The 17,094-nt window shown below is 34.1% G+C and overlaps 1 protein-coding gene across 3 annotated transcripts in view; it reads left to right on the top strand.

The window, feature by feature from the left end:
* The window catches only part of PIK3C2G (phosphatidylinositol-4-phosphate 3-kinase catalytic subunit type 2 gamma), a 453,317-nt gene that overhangs the window by 384,411 nt on the left and 51,812 nt on the right, over positions 1–17,094 (top strand). For all 3 annotated transcript variants that reach the window (XM_053556309.1, XM_053556307.1, XM_053556308.1), the window contains 2 exons: positions 7,385–7,460; positions 16,680–16,774. In XM_053556309.1, the coding sequence (XP_053412284.1) occupies positions 7,385–7,460; positions 16,680–16,774 (171 nt within the window). The remainder of the gene's footprint in view (positions 1–7,384; positions 7,461–16,679; positions 16,775–17,094) is intronic.

Here is a 17,094-nt window from a genome sequence, read left to right as displayed (position 1 = left end):
GGATAGTCATATAAATGACTAAAACAGGAACCATACTTCTCACAACTCACAAAAATTAACTCACAATGGATAAAAGCCTTAAACCTAAGGCAAGAAATTATAAGAATACTAGAAGGAAATGTTGGAAAAACACTCTTTATAGATATTAGTCTAGGCAAAAATTAATGAAGACCCTCAAGGAAATCACAGCAACAACAATAATAAATAAATGGAACCTCATCAAATTAAAACACTTCTACATAGCCAAAGACATAATCAAAAGCGCAAATAGACAACCGACAAAATGGGAGAAAATACTCACATGCAATATATCTGATAAAGGACTGATAACCAGAATCTACAGAGAACTCAAGCAAGTCAGCAAGAAACAACCAAACAACCTCATTAAAAAGTGAGCAAAATACATAAACAGAAACTTTTCAAATGAAGATATACTAATGGCCAACAAACTCATGAAAAAATGTTCAACATCTCTAATCATTAGAATAATGCAAATCAAAACCACAATAACATATCACCTAACTCCAGTGAGAATAACTTGTATTAAAAAGTTCCCACAGCAGATGTGTGCATGAACATAGAGAAAAAGGAACTCTAATACACCATTGGAAGGACTACAAACTAGTATAACTTCTATGGAAAATTTTATGGAGATAATGCAAGGAACTTAAAGCAGACCTACCATTTAATCCAGCAATCCCACAGCTGGATATATACCCAGAGGGGAAAAAAAATGTCATTTTATAAAAAGGACACCTGCACTGGAATGTTTATAGCAGCACAATTCACAATCACAAAGACATGGAAACAAACCAAGTGCCCACCAATACATGAATGGATTAATAAAATGTGATGTATGCATATCATACAGTACTACTCAAGTATTTAAAAAATGGTGATATAATATCTTTCGTGATAATGGGCATGGAACTGGAAACCATTTTTCTAAGTGAAACATCACAGGAATGGAGAAACAAACACTTGTATTCAATACCAAATTGGAACTAATCAATCAATACTTAAGTGTACATATGGAAGAAAATCCCAATGAAAACCAAGCCAAAGGGAGGGGAGAGAACGGGGTGGATCAATTTACACTTAATGGGTACTGCACATCCTGGCTGAAGGGCATACTTACAACCTTGGCTCAATATGTACAAAAACAAAGTATGTAAACAAAATGTGTACTCCCTAATATTCTGAAATAAAAACAACAAAAAGGAAGCAAGAGAGAAATGAGAAGTCCACCAGAAACCAGAGTAATGATCTTGAGTAGAGAAGAGGGCATGAGATCTAACACCCAAATCAGCCATAAATTATAACACAGACAGTTCATTCATGTAAAGAAGGACAGGACAGAGGTGAGCTGAGATGGTAGCTGTGTTAGTGGGAGTTTATGGAAATTCTTTTCTGTTTTTCTACTTTGTCCATCAACAAGAAGACCACCTGTGGGCAGAGTGAAAGAGGGGAAGAGGGTATTGGATTTTGGAGAGGTGAGGATAAGGAACAAAACAGTCCTTTTGATGAACTGAAAAGTAAATGGACTAATAATATTTGTAAAATGGCCCAAAAGTCCTAAACACCTACTTGGGGGGAGTGGGCACCAGGTTACAGTGAGATCAGTGAGCCTTCCTGGGTATTTTCCTCCAGCAATAGACAGCAGGCCTGTTACAGTTGCAGACTTGGCAAGAAAATAGCCTGAGCTGGGTTTTTTTACCAAGTGAACAATAAATAAAGAATAAAGGAAAAGAGAGTCTGGGGGAGTTATCATAAATATAGATCATGCAATCCAAATGTATAGAGAGACATGAAAATATAAAACAGGTTAGGGCCAGTGAAATGATCTTTTGAGTCATTGGATTTTTTGAGTTATATAACTAGAAGAAGTAAGCTGGAAAGGAAAAGGGCAGGCATTGTGGACAGGGAGCCTAGAAATCAAGATAATGGAAGGAGTTTGGGGGCTAGTCAAGACAAGGTAAAGGAAACAGAAGTGAGTGCTGAGTAAGATGTAGGACAAGGTCATTGAAGGTGAGGAACTAAAGAACAAAGAATCTAGGATATGGAAAGAGGATTTGTCTGAATATTAAAATAACTGTGGGTTATGACAAGAGTACTATTGGAGAATGCAACTTAGAGTCAAGTGAGATGTGACATCCAAAACAAGACATTTTTATAAAGAAAGATAGAGTAGAGATTAGAAGAGCAAGGAAATGCCCAAAGTGCCTGCCTACCTCACTGTTCTCTCTTGCTGGGACTAGGGTTTTAAGGAGGATGGAAGAGAACATAACTACCATTTGAGAGGCCTGACAGGGAAGCAGAATGGAATGCTCAGGGACTACAACACGTGGAGATAAAGGCGGTTTTGCCAATGGCATTCTCCAGGACTTCTTGCTATCCCCTCTTTCACAATGCTGCATTGTCATCTTTCCTTAAAACAAACATGATCTTGACATTTTTCTGCTTAAAATTCATACATTAGTTTTAAGAAGACTGACAGACTCCAGGACCCTGCAAAACAGCCTCCCACCTGCCTTCAAACTGCATTTCTCACTTCCATAGCCCTTTTGCGATGGTCACAAAAGGGACCTGGGCTTCCTGGCCACATTATACCAGCCTTTTATTTGTATTGATTCAGATTAGTCAACCCCTTGTTCTCTCTGGTGTTCAGTTTTCTTATTTCTAGAAGGAAATTCAGGCTTTAAATTAAGACTGTTAATTAAATTCAGACTTTTCACCTGGGAAACCATAACTATTGTGTAATTAAGCAGAAAAGCAACATTGCTCAGAATGTGAAAACTTTTAAGGTATTTCAAAGCATTTAAGATAAGTGGACTTAATTGTCAATTGTATCCTCCAGTCACTGGGACAACCATAAATATGGCTATATACTTTCCAAATACTTCATATTCTAGGGTTGCTAGACCACCCAACTAAATATGGATTTTTAACAGATAACAAATTTTTTTAGTAAATGTATGTCTCAAATATTGCATGGGCATTCTCTGTTTTTATTTACTACATCTGGCAACTCTTAGGTATGGAGAACCCTACTGCATATGGTTGTATGGTAGTCAGTGTAACAGTGACACCCTTAGAGTTGTCACTAAATGTTGTGACACTTCTTGGAGGTACAAACGCAGTTGAGAACGCTGGTGCAGGTTATTAGTGAGACTGATTGTAGACTACCATTTCCATAAATCTCCAGACTAGTAGTGCAAGGTGCTTAAACAGCTGTGGAATGCACACATACAAGTAAAGTCAAGTCTAAGAAAATTTTAAAATTGACTATTTTAACATCCAGCAATGTTAATTTTGTACCTTCTTTATCTTTTATATCCTCCCTTCACTGAGGATATAAATTGAGGATTATGTTTATCCTTAACAAAGAAAACAATCTTGTTACAATGAAAATTCATATTTAGTCACCCGTACCCAGACTTCTCAATGAGAGCTTGAAGGATATGACAGTGTAAACAGAAGGAAATAATCAGCTTGTGGTGACATTTCAGATGCTAATTGGAAAGATATCTTGCCTGCTGTTGAAGTTTAATAATCATTACAGAGTGAGGTCACAATGTCACCAAAGAATAATTGACTAGTTGTCAAAAGGCCAAAGAAAGTCAAATTTACTTCAATAGATTCTGTACAGTATGAGGTTTGATTTTAAGATTTCAAAATTTTTAAAAACTTGTCCCTGAATATGGATCCATTTTTTTTTTTGAGGCAGAGTCTCACTTTGTCACCCTAGGTAGAGTCCCAGTGCATCAGAGCAACGTCAAACCCTTTAGCTCAAGTGATCCTCTTGCCTCCGTCTCCCAAATAGCTGTGACAGGTGCTCACCACAATGCCCAGCTATTTTTAGAGACATAAGGTCTCACTCGTGGATCCATTTCTCATGAGTAGGTTCCTAATAACCAAGTTCACAAGAGATCAACATGTACAGAAAAAATAGGTAACTGACAATGGTGCATAAACTACTACAAAGATATAGATATTTGCACCATACACCATTGTATTCTATATTTAAAGACAGACCTCAGTTTGTTCCTGTTAACAAGTATTTATTGAACAGAAATGCTGATTAGGCATGAGTGAATAAGATTAACATGAGTAAAGAAAAGAACATATGATAACCTTGGCAAGTGGATGACTGGGGAAGAAAAGGAAGGAGAAAGGAGCATGTAGGAAGAAAAGAAGATGTGAGAGCGTGACACATTTGAGGAAATGAATATAATTCAGTGCAGTTAAACATAAAGCGCCAGAATAAAATTGGTGAGAGATGAGGATAAGGAAATGAGCAAGATCCCTATCAAGAGTAGTCTTAAAAGCCATGGTAAGCAGTTGATCTTTTTCTTAAGAGTAATGCAGAGCCACTGCAGGTTTTAAGCAGTTAATTAATAGATTTTCGATCTGAAAGGTTAGTTTGGCAATTGTGTTGTGAATGGACTAGATTAAAGGGTAGTGTGGTAAGAGTTGAGAACCTCGTCTATAATCTAGGTGAAATTTGATGATGCTGGAACTGGAAAGATGGCAGTTCACCTGGAAGGAAGAAATGAATAGATGAGGTATTTAGGAGGTATAATCCATGGGACTTAGCAACTAATTTTATGTCAGGAGAACAGAGAGTCCAGAAAGATGAACTCTATTTTGTAGCTGCACACTTGAGAAAAGGCAAATTGAATAGAAGGGACAGAAAATGCATTTAGTGGTGCATTTTTTGGATTTGAATTATCTTTAGAATAGGCAATGGAGCCAACAAAGAAACATTTTGATATAGAGGGCTAAAGATGAGGTGACAAATCTAGGATAAAGGTTTAGATGCCACCAAAGATGATAACATCACCCAGAAAGAATGAAAATATTTGAAGAAAGAGAGATGGAACTAGAAATGAAGAACACTAAAACTTAAATTATAAGCAAAAGGAAAAGGATTCTGAAAAAATATCTAAGAAGAGATGGCAGGACAAATGGAAGAAAAACTGGGAGAAACTGGTATCCTAAAAGCAAAGACAGCATCTCACTAAAAATGGAATAGATACATAAGGACTAAGTAAATTCCCATTAGATTTGCAAAACAAAATATATTTTTAAAAGAGAAAGACTGTTAAAAAGGATGATAAAAGCATTTTCAAAGGATAAAATAGCTGCAAAAACCTGTGTATGGCCTTTCATAAAGTGAATAAAAATTGAAGAAGGAAACAAGTGAGAGTGTAGATAATTCTTCTCAGAGGTAACACAGGATTTGGAAGAAGCATTAATGATAGGATGTTATTTATAATATTATTTATAATAATACCCTATGTGAGTATACTTTGTGTGGTTTGACTCATCTGTCTGTTAGTTTTTTTTTTGTTTTGTTTTTGTTTTTTTATTGTTGGGGATTCATTGAGGGTACAATAAGCCAGTTACACTGATTGCAATTGTTAGGTAAAGTCCCTCTTGCAATCATGTCTTGCCCCCATAAAGTGTGACACACACTAAGGCCCCACCCTCCTCCCTCCATCCCTCTTTCTGCTTCCCCCCCCAAACTTAATTGTCATTAATTGTCCTCATATCAAGATTGAACATAGGATTCATGCTTCTCCATTCTTGTGATGCTTTACTAAGAATAATGTCTTCCACTTCCATCCAGGTTAATACGAAGGATGTAAAGTCTCCATTTTTTTTAATAGCTGAATAGTATTCCATGGTATACATATACCACAGCTTGTTAGTTTTTTTAATGAAAAGACTTGGCCATGTTTTTTGTTGATGAGAAGAGAAGGAAAAAGTGAATCTGCTAAAGTATGGATGGGAATATTTTTCCAGGGTCCTGAGGAGGAAAGAATAGAATCCAAGTGACAGAAGAAGGGATCAGCATTGGATGGTTTGCTAGGGTTGCCCTAGCAAAGTATTATAAACTGGATGGTTTAAACAACAGGAAATTATTGTCTCTCATTTCTGGTCACTTAAAATCTGAAATCAACATGTCTACCAGGTTGTAGCCTTTTGATGGCCATGAGGGAAGAATGGATGCCAAGCCTCTCTCTTTGGCTTGTGGATGGCCATTTTCTCTCTGTGTCTCTTCACATTATCTTCCCTCCAGGAGCGTCTGTTTCCAAATTTCCCCTTTTTATTATGTAAGGACACCAGTCACATTACATTAGAGACTTACCCTATTCCAGACTGACTTCATCCTAACTTAACTGCTCGCATCTACAAGGACCCTATTTCCAAATAAGATCACATTCTCAGGTATTAGGAGTTGGGACTTCAGTATATGGATGGTGGTAGGTGCAATTCAATTCATCACAGATAGGAAAAGACATCTCCATGGTGACAGGAAGGAAAGAGAAAGTATAGCAGTGTGTGTGTGTGTTTGTGTGTAGATTTTAAGGAAGTTAAGGAGTTTCCAACTACCTTTCATTTACTCTGAAGTGTAGACAAAGTCAATGGCAGAGAAGGAGTTAGAGTTGGAAGCTGAATTTTCCTGGGGAATATTTGATAGAGCCATCTCACAGAATGAGAGAGAAGGCTAACCAGGCAGCTTTGACATCTACTATAGCATCAGCCCATGATAGGTAGTCAGAGAACAGAATCAATTATTCAGTGGTGCCCTTTAGATAACAAAGGCCTTCTCATGGGTAAGACTATTTTGTTTGTATAATGACTTACAACTGAATATGTGTCAATTTCCCTAAGGAAAAGCTATTGGAGGATTCACCAGTTAACCATTCATTTAAAGTTCAATGTCAATTTATTTATGGTTAATATTGATTTGTTTATGATGATCCCTGTTTAAAAAAGAAACACACTTGCTTCTTTTACATACTAAAATCGTAACTGGAATTTCCTTAAAGCATGGGATATAATCTGTTCCCTCTACTAGGTTGTATTCTAAAGAGGGATATAACATTATCCATTTTTCTGTCTCTAAATATCCCCTAACATTTCTCAAAGCTGTAGGTGAAGTCGATACACAGTGAACTTTCCTAAAATTGAACACTGAAGAGTAATGGTTACTTACCAAGTAAGCATCTGTGTCCTACTGAGAGTAATTTTTCTCAGAAAGTCTTGCTCAAGGGTACACCATTTTTAGAAAAAGGAGATGTGAAATTCATGTATATCTGTTAAACTCAAGAATGGTGAGCTCCAACAGCAGAACATACTTGAACCTCTTAAAGAAATGAAAAGTAATCAGCTTCAATCTCACAAAAGAATAGTTTAAGATATGGTAAAATGATAGAATTGAGTTAACAATCTGATGATTTTTTTCTCTATTTATGGAAAATATGACAGGTATCTGTTTAAAATTACATATGGCAATAGTTTCAATTAATAGTGACTAGAAATAAAAAATAAATAAAAGAAATTAAGAAATATTATATTTTGCCTTGTGTTTCAGAGCGATTACGTACTCAATTTTTTTCTCTCTGAGCCTGTACATCAAACAACTGTAGAATCATCATTTGTGCACCTAGGTAAGTAAATTCATCATTATACCATGGATAGTTGTTGAGTTTCAATATAACTGGCAAAAATAATCACAACTATAATTTTTTCAATATTTGAGTTAAAATATCTTTTTAAGATTAAAGCTTTAATATTTATATTATTAAATAAAATTTATTTTCTAGCCATTTCTAAAAATTTTGACCCTTTAGAATATGTTCAAATTAAATTAAACCCAGATATGTTTGTCCAATTAATTATACTAACTGCATAGCACATTTGTTAACCTATTTCAATTAATTATACATTCTAATAGAATTACATGTCCAAGACAGGGTTTCCCTTTATCCTCTTAGATAAATCTTGAAGTTTACTTTATGTCTTAGGAAGCAACAATAATAAATATTAAGCAATAATAATGGTTATGAATCTTCTAAAGTTTCATTCTTATCTTTTAAATTTCAATAATATTCCACTTCCCTCATGAAGTCTTGTCAGGATGCCAAAATAACCTAGCACAATTATCCACCTAATCTCTTTCAAATGTGTATTGATTCTAATTAATATTTCTATTATCTCTCCTACATGGGCAGGGGTACTTTTTTAAACGTCCCACCAATGTTAAGCAACTGTAATATAATTTCACTGCAAGGACTAGCCATCTCAAAACGGATGCTTGTTTTTGTTCTCAAGCAAGATTTGCAAACTTGTAATTTGCAGACCTTTCTGGCCTCTCCTTTAGCAACTCCTGGTCTTCACTTCGTCCACCTCTGCCTTCAGGTTCTCTATCTTTAAGATTAGGCTCTTCTGCTTAACATTCCTGCTTGTATCTGACATCTTAGTTACTTGCCTCTTAGGTGAATAGTTCTCTATAACCAGATCAGGCTATATAGCATAACTGTTTACTAAGTTGGATACCTGTGTGTGTGCCTGCCTTGCTTCTCCTGTTAGAAAGTAACTTTAAATCAAGGATAAGGATTATATCCCCATTCTGCATTTCCCTATACTCACAAATCCTGAATCATTGCATGAAGACTGAACCTCCTTCATTCCTCTATGTTTTGCTCATTGTGAAATATCCTTCTCTAAGATGCTTTGCTCCTATAGACAAACTATAAACAATTAATTTAGGTACCTAAATCAATCTCTTACATTTTATAGAACTTAAGATATTTCTGTTCTTATTGCTGTAATTCACAAGTACCTAATATATATATTCTTTTAAAAATACTGAAGAAATTTTTTACAATTAATATTATAAAGTTGAACAATCCAGATTTTGAAAAAATCAAATGCGCGGTTAATAACTCTAGAAATATCAGTTTTTATAAAGGGATTAGGGTGACTTCTAGTCTATCATTAAAGGCTCTAGAGCAGGTATCCTCAAACTGCGGCCCATGGGCCCCATGAGGTGGTGTGATTGTATTTGTTCTTGTTTTGATTTTTTTACTTCAAAATAAGATATGTGCAGTGTGCATAGGAATTTGTTCATAGTTTGTTTTGTTTTTTTTTTAACTATAGTCCAGCCCTCTAACCGTCTGAGGCACAGTGAATTGGCCCCCTGTTTAAAAAGTTTGAGGATGCCTGCTGTAGAGAAAATTATTTCTCTGTGCTTAAAGAAATTAAACTGAAAATCACTATCAAATTTTTAATTGCACATAGTATTATTTCTCTGAAAAAAATGTTTTAAAATACGCATACACAAAAATCAGAATTATTTATCTCAAAAACTAAAATGGTTGAGTGTTTTTTTTTCTGTTTTTATTTCTTGCATCATACAATAATCAAGATTTGTTCCCACTGTGATAATGGACAAAAGATTGATTCTCAACATTTTTGGCATATAGGTTACATATTAAATATATCCTAATATCTTAAAACAACAAAAGATATCTTCCGAAGCAGAATATGTAAATTGTTACAACAAAAAAGGATTAGTAGAAAGTTGTCCTTCTGAGCTTTTCAAATTATCTTCTTTCATACTTCTGAATTCTTTTGTCACAGACTATCAATTGATTCTAAACAAGAAGCACAATATTTATTTTAAACATTATTCTTCTCAGTTGAAAATTTGAATTTATGTTGTTAAATCATTACAGGGAAATATTATTTGAGTGTATTAAAATATTGGTTTACATAGGAAAAGTTCAAGCAAAAATCCTGGGCTTTACCCTTTTACTACCTCTAATTATTAATAAATAATTAGTTAAGATGGTGGATCTTGGATCCATATGTATCTAAGCACATGACTTATGAAGATCATACCGGTAAGAATATGTAATCCTGGATCTGGGAGATACCAATACTCCTTTGCTTTTACTACTACCTAAATATGACTTGGGAGAACAATAGCAGGATTTCTCTTTAATCAATTGCCAAGCTATTCATCTCTCTCCTCTACTTAAAATTTTTCCTTGAATTCCAATTGCCCTTAGGCACGAAGGTCAATGCCACGCACTTGCAATCTGTGCAGTCACACAGGGCAAGGCACTTTCAAAGGTCCCACACTGGTTTAATACTCTACTGCCAGCCTGCTCATACAATTCTTAATAACTTTTTTTTTTTTGGAGACAAGGTCTCACACTGACACCAAGGCTGTCCTAATCACAGCTCTCTACAGCCTCAAACTCCTGAGTTCTGGTGATCCTCCTGCCTCAGCCTCTTGAGTAGCTAGAACAACAAATGTGTAACACTAAGCCTAACTATTTTTTTTTTCTTTCATAGAGACTAGGTTTTACTATGTTGCCTAAGCTGATCTCAAAGCCCTAGTCCCAAGCCTTCCTCCCACTTTAGGCTCCCAAGCTGCCAAGATTACAGTTATGAGCCATCATGCCCTTACTAACCTTACATACCTCTTACTAACTTTTGAACAAAAGTGCTCCAATTTTTATTTTGCAGTGGATCTCATAAATTATTTAGCTGGTCCTGTCCTTAGGATAAAAGACTAAAATCCTCATCATGGCACCCCAGCATATTCTGGTACCCGCCAACTTCCCTTTCTAGTCTTCCCCATCTTGATTTCTATCTTTTCTAGTTTCTCAGGTAAGACAAGCTCCTCAGTATCTCACAGATTTCAGCACAAATGCCTTTGCTATGTACCACTATCATGTTCTTTCTGCCAGATACTTACCGGTTGCAATGACGACTCTGGCTTGTATGGTTATTTGTAGACAAGAAATCCCTGAGGGGTGGACAATCCTTGCCCGTGTGGCTCACCATTGTATTCCCAGGGCCCAGCGCAGTGTCTGACCTACTCTAGATGTTCAATAAATCATTACTAAATCAATTATTGGTGACAGAGAAAACTATGAAAACACACTGAAATTCTCCATCAAGGTAGCTTTTAATAGAAAAGGACAAGAGAGAAACACCAACATTCAAAATCACCTCTACTCTTCCCACTCATTACTTTATGTGATAATATCCTGGCACAATAAACTCAAGATCTCCCAAGCACCACAATTCTCTGAAAGTATCACCTAGAAAAAAGACATTCTACAAGTTGTCACATTAAATACTATGGACATAAGACTCAACCCAAGCACTACCAGAATGGTGCTGGATTTTGTCTTACATGTTTATTCTTTAACTCTCTAATGGTATAATCCTATGTAATCCCCCAAAATATAGTCCCATGGCAAATAATACTTCCACCAAAAAAAAATTATAAAATCATCCATTCTTCACTACTACACAACTCTGACACACAGAAGACAGATTTTTGTCAAGGTTTGGAAATAATAACATAAGTAATGAGGTAGAACATGATCAAAGACAACAGTTCTCAGGGTTAATAGAATGAGTTAATGAGCATATTTAGAGGTAATTAATAATTACAAATGATTGCAAACACAAGCTTTCAACCATTGTTTTGTGTAACTACCTCCAACTTGAGATGTTAATTTATAGGAAACTTGAAGCCCTGGAGTCTACTTGGCAGGTTAATGTTCTAGCAACTTGCTTGGGCAGAGCCCAAATCAGTTATATACAGGTTGAATTATACTACTCAGGTTTTCAATTTAAATTTTGACAATGTGAAAAAGCAAGAGAGGTCAGAATAGAGCTATTTAGAAATAAAAACTTTCAGCTGAAAGCTTCAAAATAGTAACCATTTTGCAATATCACATAACCACATGTTTTTAACTAGAAAAATATTTTACATTTTTAATTGTCCTTGATCCAGGGAAGAAACGATGGGAAAAGGATGAGTTAGAAGGCACGCTTTCTATTTACCTCATCCGTAATAGCTTAAGTGTTAAAGGAAATCACTAAAATCTAAGAAATCAAGCAATAAAAAATATAATTATCTGTAATATCAGTGTGACACAAACAGTAAGATCACAAAATTGAATGTAATTGGGTGGTAGGTGAGTAGTAGGATAAGAAAGATGATGCACACTAATTTTATCCTTGTTTCGATTAGGAAACAAATGCCAAAGAAATAAAGGTCTAAAGTTGTTAAATAAAGGTGATTACTAGAGTGAAAAATAACAATTTTCCTAAGGATCACAAATACATAAAAATAAAAACATTTACTCAGTGAGAAATTTTTTGTACGAATCACAAAACTGAAAATATAAAACAATAAGACAGGACTAAGGGAAAATGTATTTGTTATATCATTACAAATAGATGGAGTTAACTCATCTATTTAGAAAATCTGTTTTCAAATTGTGGTAAAAATACACATATAACTCTATGTGAAAACAAACCTAAGACAAAGTGATTTTAAAGGCTGAAAATTAAAGTAGAGCCATACATATACATAGTATTAGCAAAAACAAAGGAAAAGAAATCAAAGGTAACAATCTCAATAAAGAAAATGAGGAATTTAGGCCAAAAGCAATTAAATTAAATGAGGAATAGAACCTTAAACTATAATAAGTATAATAATATAATAAGTATAATGCTCAAGGAAGATAGAAAAATTATGACTAAATACCAAATAACATGACAGCAACATATATAAAGCAGAATTTATGGAACACACAGGGAAAACCACACAAAAGCACTAGTAATAGGATATTCTCATTTATAGCTCTCAATTTATGAAAGACCAAATGGAAACAAATAAATCCGAAGAAAATCTAAATAGTAAAATTAATGAGGCAAAATCGATTAAATTATATCAAATTCTATATCCTGAAAATGGAGAATTTTTCTCTTCAAGTGCCTATGCATATCCATGAAAATAGATTACATATTTCACAACAAATAAATGTCAAGAAAGTAAAAATAACGCATACAATATTCTCTACTCAAGATACAATAAAATTAAAAAATGGAAATTTGTAGAAAGCTAGAAAATACTTAAATTTGAGGATATAAAAGAAATCTCTCTTGAATAATTTTTGGCACAAAAGTAATTACAAATCAAATATGCAGTATATCTCAAGAACAGCAATACTGAAACGCTATGTCTCAGAAACTACGAGAGAAAGATAAAGTAATGCTCAATCATTGCAATAATTGGAGTAAGAGCCACGAAACAAATCAAAGGAAACAGAAATTGGATAAAGATAAAAGTAGACATTAGTGAGTAAGAACAAAGAAAACAGTGGAACGAATAAGTTAGCCCAAAAGTAAAAAGTAGATACTAAAATAAATAAGTCACTATCTAACTTAAGGAAAAGAATGGAGAGAAATATGAATGCACAACATACTAAAAGAGAAACGAGAAGTAACCGTAGAGAGAGATGAAAGTGAAGTATAGTAAGAGAATACCTGCTCAACTCCATGAAAATGAGTTTGTAAACTGTCAGAAATCCAGTTTCCTTAGTAAAAAAACTATTTGACCAAGAGATGATTCTCAGAAGTTTGAGTTTGATTAAATAAATACAAGCAACTTCGAAAAGCAACCAACACTTTTATAGTTTTTTTAAAAAATACTAAGTTCAGATGACTTCCAAAGGGATTCTGTCAAACCTTTAAAAAGTAGAAAATATCACTGTTATTTAAACAATCCTAGAACAGAGAAAAATAAAAATAATCTTTCATATTATTTGTATGGCATGCATAAACTATTTATACCAGCAGCTTCAAGCATTACAATGTTGTAAATGGGAAATCACAGACCTATCTTGTTTACAAGTATCAACGGGAAATAGTAAATAAAATATTATCCAAAATCATATCTATCAGCCACTATAGGAATATAATTTGCCAAGCCTCAAGATGCAAAATGCTTATCATATTAGTATGATAATATTAGTACTATACGTAATATAAAATACATATTATTATATATTATCATACCAATAGATTTAAAGGAGAAAAATAACATGGTCATCTCAATAGACCCTGAAAAGGTATTTGATAAAATTGAATTAATTTTCTTGATAAAATATTCAACAAAATAAAAATTTAAAAGAATGATATCCTGTCATTCTAGACGACATATAAGGAACTGGAGGACATTATGTGAAGTGAAACAAACCAGGTACATAAAATTAAAATCACACACATGGAAACTGAAAACATCAATCTCCTAGAACTAAAAAAATGAACAGGGTGGACTAGAGCCTGAGAAGGGTAGAAGGAGGGGAAAGGTAGGGAGAGATTTGTAAACAGACACAAAGGCATCGCTAAATAGGAGGAGTAAGTTCTAGTGTTTTATACCACTGTAGGATAACTTCAGTTAACGAGAGTACATTACATAGTTTCAATAACTGGAAGAGGGATAGGATTGATCATTCCTAGCACAAAGAAATGATAAATAACTGAGATGACAGATATGCTAATTACCCTGATCTGATCATCACCCATTTTATATACATAGAAACATTACTAATTACCCCATTAAATACGTACAATTATTATGTGTCATTTAAAAGTTAAAATTAAAAAGTATAAAAATTTTAAAAATAAAAATAAATCAATAATGCCTTTACATTTTGGCTTTCCAAAATTACATCAGGTGGATCAGGGAGATATTGGGAAAGCACCTCCATTAAAGTATAGAATAAGACACTATGTCCAGGTTCAGCACTATTACTTTACATTGTGCTGAATGTATTAGCTAACATATAGGTAACTCCTTTACCTCCATACAGTCTTTGCTCAAATTTTATTTTCTCAAAAAAGACTATCCTGATCAGCCCATTTAAAATTGCCACCTGTCCCTTTTGCTGGAAGCCCCCTAATGCCTTTGTCTTACTCTGAGTTATTTTTCGCTTGTCATTTATTATATTCAGTGTATTATAAATTTTACTTATTTATTATGTTTATTGCTTTTTTCACATCTCTCCTGCTTCTATAGAAGTGCAAAGAGTCTCATCTACTCCAAGGGCCCAGAACAGTGTCTTGTCCATAATAGGCCAATCAATATTTGGGAAATGATCAAGTGAAATAGAGAAAGGAATTAGATTCATAACTCTTGACAAGACGAAGATAACACCAACACTTTTTTTCAAGCAATATGATCATATATGTAAAATAAGAATCAACTACAAATCTATCACAAATGATAAAAGAATTCAGTAAAAGTATCAAATATCAAATTGATGTATGGATAACTATCATATATTATACTCCTCCAAGGGGAGTACTTTGAAGGTGACCATGGTGATATTTAGCTGTGAGGTATGTAGCACTTTTTCTAGGATGAGTTCACAAACTTAATTGTCTAACCTCATAAAACCCTCAATAATTAATAGTGTGGTGTAAGCATATAAATAGACGAATAAATGGAACATAATGCCATGTTCCATAAACACTTGCAATGCCAAATACATTCAGAAATTGAGTATGTGACCCCAAAATAAAGGAAAATTCAATAAATGATGTTGAGATAAATACACTTCATACCGTATTGCCGAATAAATAACAAACGGAGGGAAGATTTTAAATGAAGAAACTATACATGTGATAAAGAAAGCACAAAAACTTCTTCATAATTCTGAAATGAATTGCTATAGCTATGTCTCCAAATACAGAAGCGTAACAACTGTGCCTGGCATAAGACATTATTGCAAAGTCTAAAAAAGTGTACAGATAAATGACAAAACTGTGAAATATTTTCACTACATCACAGACAAAAGGCTGATTATCTGATGCAAAACCATGGTAAGAAAAACACCAAAACCAAAAAGAAAATTGGTAAAGAATATAAAAAGATAATCCACTAAAACAAAAATACAAGTGGCTCTTAACCAAGTGAAAAGATACTCAACCCCACTCATAAGAGAAATGCAAATTAAAAAGCACTGACACCATTTTTTTTCCTCATCTGATTGGCAAATCCCCAAAAATTTAATTAACAAGCTTTGTTATACATCAGCAGGCACTCTCATACACTGCTGGTGGCAATGCAAATTGGTACAAACTCCACAAAAAACAATTTGGCAATATTTACCAAAATTACAAATGCTAATATGCTTTCACCAGCAATTCTGCCATTGGAAATTTAGCCTATGATATTTGTGCATAGGTGCAAAATAATGCACACACAGGTGCACAGTTATGCAAAAAATTACACGTTTGCTGTAATATGATTTGTAATAGCTGCAAAACATTGGAAAAACCTGCCCATCAATAGGAAACTGGTTAAAAAAACTTTCACATAATGGAATACTATGAAACTAAGAGAAGGTTCTAGTAGTTCAAGCAAATGGCTTATATGAGTCTGAATTAGGTGCTATGCCACAACAAAGGAAGAAATGGGTGCAAATACGTAAAGAAAGACAATTAGTAAATTTACGTGCATTTACTGAGAATTCAAGATGTGCTACCTTTTTAATTTTATCAGTTAATCATCTCAGCTAACCAGAAGCAGTTGACAATAATTTACATTTTACTTAAAGTTGTTTTAACTTAGTCACAATAACACGGTCATAAGTAGTAGTACTGGGAATTGAACTCCAGACTCACTGAATTCTCACTTCTGAAATCCACACTTTTAACTTGTATGATCTCTTAATACTTTAAGCTCATTATCCTGAACATTAAGGAGAAAATCGGGGCCAAAAATGACACTGAGGTTTTATGCTTAAGTCATTGAGAAAATAATGGTATCAGTCAAAACAAAACATGAAATATTAGTGGGAAGAGTTAGTTCAGGAAGATTAGACTCAAATCCCACCTCTCTCCAAACAACCCTGTCTTTTAATGAGGATTAAAGATTTCAACGATATCTGAAGAATGTTTTTCTTATATATAATTTATTGGTCCTGTTTTAGTCTCTAAATGTTGATCTATTCTATGATGAGCCGCAGCCAAATTAACTCACTAAAATTCTCTTGTTTTATCAGGTGAGAAATTTTCTGCCAAGAAGCCTCAGGTGCAGTTAGTCATATCACACGAAGATACGAAGCTGACCATACTGGTGAAGCACATGAAAAACATTGTGAGTTTATTCTGTATAAAAAGAAACATGCAAAGCTACATTTAGAAACCACTTACTTCCTTTGGGCAATTAGTGTCAGCATTAATAAGAACAATGAGTATAGTGAACAATTTTAAGTAAGAAACGATGAGCCAATTATGTATTTGCCTTACTGTGGTTGTGACCCTTGGGGTAAAGACTATAAAATATTTCACAGGGAAAGTCCTAGATGGAACATGGGGCTTTATTCAAAACGAAGTGTCAGGAAAAAAAAATCTAACAAAAAGGCTCTGTACAAGCAGAAATAGCTGGAAGATAGAAGGCTAAAAGGAAAAAGGCTG

Source organism: Nycticebus coucang, chromosome 12, assembly GCF_027406575.1.
Source record: "Nycticebus coucang isolate mNycCou1 chromosome 12, mNycCou1.pri, whole genome shotgun sequence".
In the NCBI taxonomy this organism is placed as follows: Eukaryota; Metazoa; Chordata; class Mammalia; order Primates; family Lorisidae; genus Nycticebus; species Nycticebus coucang.
This window is presented reverse-complemented; position numbering and strand designations above follow the sequence as displayed.